General features: G+C 38.1%; 1 protein-coding gene across 1 annotated transcript in view; it reads left to right on the top strand.

Moving 5' to 3' along the window:
• LOC144977764 (lipopolysaccharide-induced tumor necrosis factor-alpha factor homolog) overlaps positions 1-9,501 on the top strand; it is a 13,449-nt gene extending 3,948 nt beyond the window's left edge. The window contains exons 3-4 of the mRNA XM_078923155.1: positions 3,918-4,080; positions 8,876-9,501. Of these exons, the coding sequence (XP_078779281.1) occupies positions 3,918-4,080; positions 8,876-8,987 (275 nt within the window). The 3' untranslated portion in view covers positions 8,988-9,501. The remainder of the gene's footprint in view (positions 1-3,917; positions 4,081-8,875) is intronic.
• Positions 9,502-11,478: the final 1,977 nt, after the last annotated feature.

Genomic DNA, 11,478 nt, shown 5'->3' on the forward strand with positions numbered 1-11,478 from the left:
AGAAGAAGAAGAAGAAGAAGAAGAAGAAGAAGAAGAAGAAGAAGAAGAAGAAGAAGAAGAAGAAGAAGAAGAAGAAGAAGAAGAAGAAGAAGAAGAAGAAGAAGAAGAAGAAGAAGAAGAAGAAGAAGAAGAAGAAGAAAGAAGAAGAAGAAGGAAGAAGAAGAAGAAGAAGAAGAAGAAGAAGAAGAAGAAGAAGAAGAAGAAGAAGAAGAAGAAGAAGAAAGAGAAGAAAGAAGAAAGAGAAGAGAAGAAGGGGAAGAAGAAGAAGAAGAGAAGAAAGAAGAAGAAGAAGAAGAAGAAGAAGAAGAAGAAGAAGAAGAAGAAGAAGAAGAAGAAGAGAAGAAGAGAGAAGAAGAAGAGAAGAAGAAGAAGAAGAAGAAGAAGAAGAAGAAGAGAAGAAGAAGAAGAGAAGAAGAAGAAAAGAAGAAGAAGAAGAAGAAGAAGAAGAAGAAGAAGAAGAAGAAGAAGAAGAAGAAGAAGAAGAAGAAGAAGAAGAAGAAGAAGAAGAAGAAGAAGAAGAAGAAAGAAGAAGAAGAAGAAGAAGAAGAAGAAGAAGAAGAGAAGAAGAAGAAGAAAGAAGAAGAAGAAGAAGAAGAAGAAGAAGAAGAAGAAGAAGAAGAAGAAGAAGAAGAAGAAGAAGAAGAAGAAGAAGAAGAAGAAGAAGAAGAAGAGAAGAAGAAGAAGAAGAAGAAGAGAGAAGAAGAAGAAGAAGAAGAAGAAGAAGAAGAAGGAAGAGAGAAGAAGAAGAAGAAGAAGAAGAAGAAGAAGAAGAAGAAGAAGAAGAAGAAGAAGAAGAAGAAGAAGAAGAAGAAGAAGAAGAAGAAGAAGAAGAAGAAGAAGAAGAAGAAGAAGAAGAAGAAGAAGAAGAAGAAGAAGAAGAAGAAGAAGAAGAAGAAGAAGAAGAAGAAGGAAGAAGAAGAAGAAGAAGAAGAAGAAGAAGAAGAAGAAGAAAGAAGAAAGAAGAAGAAGAAGAAGAAGAGAAGAAGAAGAAGAAGAAGAAGAAGAAAGAAGAAGAAAAGAAGAAGAAGAAGAAGAAGAAGAAGAAGAAGAAGAAGAAGAAGAAGAAGAAGAAGAAGAAGAAGAAGAAGAAGAAGAAGAAGAAGAAGAAGAAGAAGAAGAAGAAGATTTTAGAAGCTAAATAATATAAGATTTGGATTTAGTTCATTTGATGATTTCTTGGGGAGGGTGACAATAATTTCTATACGTACGAAAAGCTACACATTTATATATCTGATTATTTCAATTTGAAATTTTCTTATCAGCATCTGGTTCAAACCGGCCTAAAACCAGTTGAGAGCCGTGGGTCAATTTTACAAAAGCGAAAACATTGTATATTATACGTATATATATATATATTATATATATATATATATATATATATATATATATTATATATATATATATATATATATTATACGTCCTCAATGTCGGAGTGACCCCATAGCAAAATGTCACAAATATTTTATTGACATTTTGAAGGAACTGCAGCTCTTGCTAAATTCCCCAGTTTCAAGTTCAAATAAAATGAGAAAAACACACCAGTCTTATCAAATAACAACAACTGCATTGAAAACGTTCAAAAGAATAACCAGTCAAATGTCATAATCTGGAGAAAAAAAAAATAGTGTTTAAAAATTTGGCCAGAAAACTCGTACTTCAAATTTTGATCGATTTAAATGACCCTAACCCTAACCCTAACCCTAACCCTAACCCTAACCCTAACCCTAACCCTAACACTCATCTTGGCAAAAAAAAAAAAAAAAAACAACTCTAAAAGATAGGACTTGCCGAAGTGGCATGTTTGAGTGTTTTTTTGTTTTTTTTTTTTTTTGCCAAGATGAGGGTCATTTAAATCGAAGTATATTTGAAGGATGAGTTTTCTGGCCAAATTTTTTTAATACGTGTTTTTCCAGAGTACGGCAGTAAATTGGTTAACTCATTCAACCCTAACACCGACTATATCCGTAGTTTACCTGGGGTTACTTTTAAACGTCATGCCTATTTATTACGTTTTTTTCTGAGACAAATTGTAGGCGTAGTATCAAAACTAATGTTTTTAATTTTTGCATGTTAATGATAGTTAAATAAATGCATCGATGTAATGCTCATATTTAATAATTTTTTTCCAGTTTTGAAAAGTAGCAAAAATCTCTAGGATTGAGTGAGTTAAAAGTTGTTTGTTGTTCACATCGTTTTGGCATTTAGAATGCTGGGTGGGGATCCTGACCTCCCATAGTGGGCAGGGAGGTACATACTGTGTCTTATATCCCCTTATATCTGTTTTCCAACTTGCTTTCTGTCTTTGTCTTGGCATGAGATTACTTGGTTTTGTCATGGCCCGGCCGGTGTCCTAGATGGGAGGGAAACAGTCAAATGCATAGTTATTGTTTTGGGAGATGATATTTTTTTTCCTTGAAAATCATCTCTCTGTTATGTATTATTGTTATTTTAATGTATAATGTAGGCATTTGAGTGTATTCCTCTTTGTTGGATGTTGTGCTCGTGTCTGGATGAGACTTATAGGTGATCTCAAACTAGGTGCATTGGTGGTATGCTCTTGGAATCTACATCTGATCCCTATTTGTTCCCAGTTCCCCTATGTCTTACTTTTTCTTGGGTGCTTTAATTCTAATTCTAGAACTTTTTACTGTCCCATTTTCTTCCTTTTTACTGGCACTGATATAACCTAAATGTGTTGCAAGCGCCGTAAAACCCTTAAAAACAAAAACAAACAAAACATTTAGAATGCAAAATATGGCCTCATTACCGTTTGTCGTTACAATGGTGTTTGTGTGAGTTATTTTATCTTTTGTTGCTTTGTGCTCTAATGAGGTTCGTGTCCGGGTCTCTAACAATGTTTTCGCTTTTCTAAAATTGATCAAACTGAGTTTACAGATTGGTACTATGCGTTTATGTATAATACTCAAACATCCACCAGCCGGACTTATAAACGCTTAAGGGTTGGTGTTTTTTTTTTTCATTTTATTTTCGTTGTCTTCTTATGTTTGTATGGTCTTTTTTTGTTTGTTTGTTTGTCGGGTTTTTTTTTTTTTAAATTTCTTATCTTATCTTAGTAAAGGCCGAATACAGGAATTATCCTTTAAATCCCTTATACAATAGTTTAAAATTGCAAAATCTCATATAGCTTATATTGTATCATTCACATACAAGTTTTAAATGTTTTCTTTGTTTTGTTTTCTTTGTTTATATTTTGTTTTTATTTATTTGTTGTTGTTCCTCCCTAAATCTTTTATCATTATTTTGATTTTTTTTTGTGGGGGGGGGGGGGGGGGGGGGGGGGGTTCCGGACCACCTCCCATAGTGGGCAGGGAGGTACTTACTTTCTGTCTTTGTCTTGGAATGAGATTACTTAGTTTTGTCCTGGCCCTGGCCAGATACCATGGCTGAGAGGGAAGCAGTCAAATGTATGGTTAGTTTTGGTATTTGATACTTTTTCCCCTTGTAAATCATCTCTCTGTTATGCATTGTATTATGTTTTGTTAACATATTATATATGATTTGTAAACATTTTAGTGTATTCCTCTTAGTGGGGACATGTGCTTGTGTCTGGATGAGACTTTTAGGTGATCTCAAACTAAGCAATTGATAGTGTGCTCTTGGAATCTACATGTTCCCTATTTGATTCAATTCCCCTTTATCTTACCTTTTCTTGGGTGCTTTAATTATAATTCTAGGACTTTTTACAATCCCATTTTCTTCCTTTTTACTGGCGCTGATATGAATAACCTAAATGTGTTGCAAGCGGCGTCAACATCCATCGTGGCTTGTGTTCTTGAGCACGTTGTCGGTCAGCTGTCTCCACGAATCACGATCCTCTGCGGTGCGCATGAAATCTGTGTTGAGGCGTAAAACCCTTAAAAACAAGCAAACAACATCATCATTTTTATAACTCACAGTGGTGGCGCCAGGCATCCCGAGAAGCGACAGCAAGGAAGTGACCTACAAGGCAGAGTCGGTCAACGTCATCTGTTTCGCTTGTGGGGCGGAGGTTATGACCCAAACTTCGGCCAAATTGGGTGTCGCCGTCTGGGGTACCCTGTTCATGGGTTGTCTTACAAGGTAAGTAGTTCTCATGTCAAAAAGGGGGTGGGGGCCGGGGGGGGGCAGAGGCGATAGCTCAATTGGTAGAGCACTCGCTTCACGCGCAAAGGGAACGACGAGATCGATCCCGGGTGCAGTGGAAGTTTAAATTTTTTGTTCTGACTCCCCCCCCCCTCCCCCCCCCCCCAAAGCGAACAAAAAGGGGGTCCCGATAGCTCAGTTGGTAGAGCACTCGCTTCCCACGCAAAGGGACCAAGATCGATCCCGTACAGTCGAGATTGTTTTCTGCCCCAACCCCTGTCCACCCAGAAGTGATTGGGTAGCTGGGTCTGTTAGATCTGGCGGAATGTACTTTGCGATAGACTAGCGTCCTATCCAAAGGGTAGCAAGCAATTGCTATTGTCCGTTTCACGCAATAGAAACAGGGATAAACTCCGGCTACATGGGTGCAATGGCTCTGAAGGACTACTTTTTTTGAATGTCAAAAAGTCTAAATTCTCTCCCCTGTCTGACAAACAAAAGATTGCGTCAACATGTCTTCCACTTGGACCGAATTTTTAATGGGAGCGTTCTATAGTCATGTTTTCGTCCAACCTAGTCATCAATCACATGATTTGTTGTTGTACAACCATTGGACATTTCTCAATGCATGTAAACACGCTGCTTCGTTTATGAAAGTTGTAAACATAACCATGAGTCATGCTGAGCAAAATGACCAATTGTAGCCTTGGATATTTCTCAAATTGTGAACACTTTTCACTATGTGGGTCACTTTGAGCACATTTTGCAATGTGACCAATGACCTCAAGCACATGGAAATGTTGTATAGATCGTACCCATTCTGAAAAGTGAGTGGAGCAGCACTTATATTGATAACAACAAGAGATGAAGTGAGTAAAAAGTGCCAGAAGACAATAATAGAGAATAAAAAATTTTTCGCGGCGGTGATCGTGGGATGTGGATGGATAGCTCATACGGTAGAGTCACGCTCTCACCGGCCAGGCGGAGTTTTTGTCATACCAGTAAGGTCGCGGGATCAAACGTAGCCATCGTTATGTTATAGCCTGATACTGAAATCCAAAAGGACTGGCAGTTTGACGTTATTATTTGGTTTTTGCACCGCCTAGTGAGTTGTCGTTAGTAGAGCTCATGGAAACAAGTTATTTCATTGGTTGAACTATTGAATACAACTCACGATTTGTTTTCTTTTGTGGCAAAAGACTGGCATTTTGACTTCTTTTTTTGGTCAGTATCAGGCCATAACTTTACGAAGGCCACGGTTCAAACCCCCATCACCGCTGTGAATTTTTTTTTTTTTTTAATTCTCTATTGTCTTCTGGCACTTTTCTACTCACTTCATCTTTTGTTGTTTTCACTTGGACCGAAATCTAGGGGTGCCTTATTGAGCTTTATATAGAGCAATATCCACTAAATGTGCTCAACGCGCTTTACAAGGGGTCCCTTGTCAACAGCAACATTTAACATGTAGTACGGGACATGCCGCTTGTTAGGCGATATTACAATTTTTCGGACAAAGACAACGCTGTTAACGGCCACCTGAGTACGGTGAGAGAATGTGAGTAAAGAGCCTTTTCCAAGGACTCAACTATGCGCCGAGCGCGATGCTCGAACCCAGGACCTTCCGATCCGAAAGCGAGTGTCATACCACTAGACCACATAGCCGCTGGTGCCTAAATGAGTCAATAAAATGTTAAGTAAAATAAATGGAGTAAAAAATGACTCTTATAAAATATATGGGGGCGAAGTGGCCGAGTGGTTAAGGCATTGTATTGTGATCCGGAAGGTCCTGGGTTAGAGCCCCGCTTCAGGCATTTTCGTTTGTTTTGTTTTTTTCTTGAGCAATGATTACTAACCCCCAATTTGCTCACTGTGACAACATGGGTGATTCCTGTTGACATCAGACATCTTGTTTGATGAGATATCTATATTCCTTCTTGGAATGCCTTGGCGACGGGATCTTTTTATTGTTTTAACTATGATGTCGTGCATAATTTTTATTATTATTATTATTATTATTATTATTATTATTATTATTATTATTATTATTATTATTGCAAAAGATACAACACAAAGAAAACGACGTTTCGGGCTTTTTGGCCTTCTTCAGGTAAACAAAGAATTAATTCTACTTGAATAGAACCGACATGCACTTATTTGCAGGTCTGATAAGCCAATTCCTTATGGGCTCATTGTTGTAATGGAAATCTCAAGAATGACTCAAAATATTGTCCATTACAACAATGTTAAACTCGGCCCATTAGTGGGTTCGGATGTCAGACCTGCGTATATGTACTCGTCGAATAAAACCGATGCTATAACATCCGTGTTATGGTTCATGATCATCATCATCATCCATCGTGGCTTGTGCTCTTGAGCACGTTGTCGGTCAGCTGTCTCCACGAATCACGATCCTCTGCGGTGCCCATGAAATCTGTGTTGCTTTTAAAATCACATTTGGCCATTCTTAGATTATTTAGATAAGTCATTCTTTGTCTTCCTCTAGCTCTCTTTCCTTTAAACTTAAAACTTGAGCTTTTATATAGAGCAATATCCACTAAACGTGCTCAAAGCGCTTTACAAGGGGTCCCTGGCCAAAAGCAACACATAACATGTAGGACGAGACATGACTCCTGTCAGGCGATATTACAAATTTTTGGGAGAGAGACAACGCTGTTAACGGCCAGGTACTCATTTTACGCCTGAGTACGGTGAGAGAATGTGAGTAAAGAGTCTTCTCCAAGGACTCAACTATGCGCCGAGCGAGGCTCGAACCCAGGACCTTCCGATCCGAAAGCGAGTGTCATACCACTAGACCACATAGCCGCACAATATTCCTTCGATCATCCCAGATGTTACCATGTTCATGATATGAAGTGAGAAATCAGGAGCATTCTATAGATAGAACGAAGATGACGTCACTCAGGTCTTTGTTATTGTTTTTTTTTTTTTTTAGCCATACACGTTTATGAGTAATTCTCACTAAAACTGTATGAACCAGACTATAAAAGTGCATCGTTACACATAGTTTTGTTTGTTGGTCCCTTATACTTCCGGATGGCAATGTTGTGAGCTTCTGAGCCAAGCGTATACTATCTATAGGATAAAGATATGGAAAAAGCGGTATTTCTTTTTTTTTTTACGAAATCGGCCGCCCAGGCTCACTCCCCAATGATGTACACTTTCCTGTGTCCCAGGTTCACTCCCCAATGGTGTACAATTTCCGAGTCTCAGGTTCACTCCCCAATGGTGTACACTTTCCTGAGTCCCAGGTTCACTCCCCAATGGTGTACAATGCCCTGAGTCCCAGGTTCACTCCCCAATGGTGTGCAATTCCCTGAGTCCCAGGTTCACTCCCCAATGGTGTACAATTCCCTGAGTCCCAGGTTAACTCCCCAATGATGTACACTTCCCTGAGTCCTAGATTCACTCCCCAATGGTGTGCAATTCCCTGAGTCTCAGGTTCACTCCCTAATGATGTACACTTCCCCGAGTCCCAGGTTCACTCCCCACTGCGCTGCCGTTTGTTAAAAAAAAAAACACGGTATGTGCTATTTGGTAAACATTGCATATAGAAAGTATGCGCTTGGCTAAGAAGCTCATAACATTGCCATCCGGAAGTATAACGGACCAACACACAAAACTGTATGTATCCATGAACGTTTATAGTCGAGTTAATATAGTTCAGTGAGCATTACTCATAAACGCGGATGGCAAAAAACAATAATAAAGACCTGAGTGACGTCATCTTCGAACTATCTATAATTTGGTTAACATTGCATATACTGTGTTTTTTTTTTAAACAACGGCCGAGCTGCCAACTTTCCATAACTTTGTCGGATTTCGGCGGGTTTAGTAAAAAAAAAAAAAGAAACAACCTGGAAAAAGTATGTAAATGAAACAATGTCAGACAAAGTAGAAAGAAAAATACAAGAATTCAAACCAAAAAAAAAATCCCCCAAAACCGGCCTGTCTCGACTGATGATCGAACCTAAGACTGAGACCCGTTGTTACCGGTCAGGCGTGCTGCTACGATTACACCTCAGAAATTAGCTAACTAATAGTTGGTAAAGTTGATAATGTAAAGGATGAAATGAAAGAACTGGGCCTGGATGGAGGAAGATGGCGCGCTGAACCGAGATGCAGGGAGATGTGGCATTCATTATGGCAACCCTGCAAAATGCGGGTTAAGCTGAGAGAAGAAGAACAAGATTAGCCACTAGTTGGGCCGATTCCATGCGTCTAGTATGTGCTACTATGTAGTCATGTGGTATGACACTCGCTTTCGGATCGGAAGGCCCTGGGTTCGAGCCTCGCTCGCACGGCGTGTGGTTGAGTCCTTGGAAAAGGCTCTTTACTCACATTCTCTCAACGTACTCGGGTGTAAAATGAGTACCTGACCGTTAACAGCGTTGTCTCTGTCCGAAAAAAAAAAATGAAATATCGCCTAACAAGCTTCATGTAAAGTCCTACATGTTCATTAAGTGTTGCTGTTGACCAGAGGGAACCTTTGTAAAGCGCTTTGAGCACGTTTAGTGGATATTAAAAATAATATAATAATATATGGCATTTATATAGTGCTTTACCCCGTTGTCACAGGCTCTAAGCGCTTTACAGTGGTATAAAACAAAACATATTACAGTGAGACAAGTGTGAAGGAAACGTGATACGAATTCAATTTAACAACAACAAAATATGAAAATAATATTGCAACATTATGACGTAAAAAGATAAAACTTTAAGCGAGATTTGCGCTATATAAAATCTCAATCTTATCATTTTGCTCTCTTCACAGTTTACCCTGCCTTTGTGTGATGCCATTTGTCATCCGGTCAATGAAGGACACCGTCCATCGCTGTCCGAACTGCAAAATTCAAGTTGGATTACACGAAGTCGTCAAATTCTAAATCGGGGAACAGTTGTGTGTTGTCAATATTTTAAAAACTGGTTCCAATCTCATTGGAAGTGTAAAACCACTCCTCCGGAGGAGGACTGGAGACATACTTTGTGTAATAGGATTCAATAGTCTGACGTCACGTCCCGTCCGCCCAGCAACCAGCAGCTTGGTTCTAACCCAATAAAATCTGTACCTTTTATTCTTCATGCTGTCTAGAACATTTTCATATGTCATGTGATCAGAATGTGTAAAAAGTCAAAACATGATCAGATTTATAATGTTTTTTTTTTCTCCTGATACACTTTCATGCTCGTCGGAGTAATATTTCATAAGGTCGTCCGCCATTTGTTCCAATAGTTTAGAACCAGTTACTAAGTTACTCTGCGCCATTACGAGGGAAGTGACGTCACGACTGTTGAATCCTATTGATCTTTTGGTTTCAGAGTGATGGTATCTTACTTTCAAATCTAAATATAATGTAAATGTTGCTGCTCGAAGCTCGAAGAAATAAATAATAATGTGAAGTTGAATGTAAGCTTCAATTTAATAACAAAAACAGATCAAATGAACGTTTCGAGTTTCCCCTTTATCGACAAAACAGGGAAAAGGGGAAACCCGAAACGTTCATTTAATCTGTTTTTGTAAGGGGAAACCCGAAACGTTCATTTGATCTGTTTTTGTCCTGTTTTGTTGATAAAGGGGAAACCCGAAACGTTCATTTGATCTGTTTTTGTACCTGTTTTGTTGATAAAGGGGAAACCCGAAACGTTCATTTGATCTGTTTTTGTACCTGTTTTGTTGATAAAGGGGAAACCCGAAACGTTCATTTGATCTGTTTTTGTAATTAAATTGAAGCTTACATTCAACTTCACATTATTATTTAAATCTAAATATAATACGTACTAGTCGTCAATGAAGATCATCAATCTTCGCCCTTTTGTTTTACGTCCCGTAAATCTTAGAATCTTGTCTATCGATAGTATGCGCTTGGCTACAAAGCTCATAACATTGCCATCCGGAAGTATAACGGACCAACACACAAAACTGTGTGTATCCATGAACTTTTATAGTGTGGTTGATACAAATTAGTGAGAATCACTCACAAACGCGGATGGCAAAATACAATAACAAAGGCTTGAGTGACGTCATCTTCGTTCTATCTATAGATAGTTCGAAGATGACGTCACTCAAGCCTCTGTTATTGTTTTTTGCCATCCGCGTTTATGAGTAATGCTCACTGAACTGTATTAACCTGACTATAAACGTTCATGGATACACACAGTTTTGTGTGTTGGTCCGTTATACTTCCGGATGGCAATGTTATGAGCTTCTTAGCCCAGCGCATACTATCTATACATCCACCCATCTACTAAAATAGTTATGCCACCTTATGATTCAATATGCGGCTATGTGGTCTCGTGGTATGACACTCGCTTTCGGATCGGAAGGTCCTGGGTTCGAGCCTCGCGCTCGGCGCATAGTTGAGTCCTTGGAAAAGACACTTTACTCACATTCTCTCACCGTGTAAAATGAGTACCTGGCCGTTAACAGCGTTGTCTTTGTCCGAAAAATTGTAATATCGCCTTACAGACGGCATGTCCCGTATGTTGTTCTTGACCAGGAACCCCTTGTAAAGTGCTTTGAGCACATTTAGTGGATATTGCGCTATATAAAAGCTAAATATGTATCAAACGTAGATCCCAAGAGCAGACTATCATTGCATTGGTTGAGATCACCTAAATGTCTCATCCTGACACAAGCACAGATTCCCACTAAGAGGAACACAAATCATATGGTCAAAAGAAAAAAAAAAAAAAAAAAAAAAAAAAAAAAAAATATATAGATATATATATATTATATATATATATATATATATATATATATATATATATATATATATATATATATATATATATATATATATATATATAGATATATATATATATATATATATATATATATATATATATATATATATATATATAGATATATAGATATATATATATATATATATATATATATATATATATATATAATATATATACAGTACATAACAGAGAGATGATTTACAAGGAAAAAAATATCATCTAAAGCTATAACTATATATTCGACTGTTTCCCTTCCAGCTAAGGACTCCAGCCAGGGTCAGGACAAAACTGTAACCTCATGTCTAGAAATAAATCAATAGGAGAACACATGTAGGGGGATAGAAGACACAGGAAGTACCTCCTTATTGTTTATACGGGTTTTACGGTGCTTTCAACACATTTAGGTCATATCAGTGCCAGTAAAAAGGAAGAAAATTGAATAGTGAAAAGATTCTAGATGTACAATCTAAAGGACTTGAGGAAAAAGGTAAGACAAAGGGGAATTGGTTCAAATAGGGAACAGATGTAGATTCCAAGAGCACACCATCCATTTACTTAAGTTTGAGATCACCTAAATGTCTCACCCAGACACCAGCACAAGATCCCACTAAGAGGAATACACTCAAATGCTTA

This window comes from Berghia stephanieae, chromosome 8, assembly GCF_034508935.2.
Source record: "Berghia stephanieae isolate SIO BIC M18660-M18661 chromosome 8, UCSD_Bste_1.3, whole genome shotgun sequence".
NCBI lineage: Eukaryota > Metazoa > Mollusca > Gastropoda > Nudibranchia > Aeolidiidae > Berghia > Berghia stephanieae.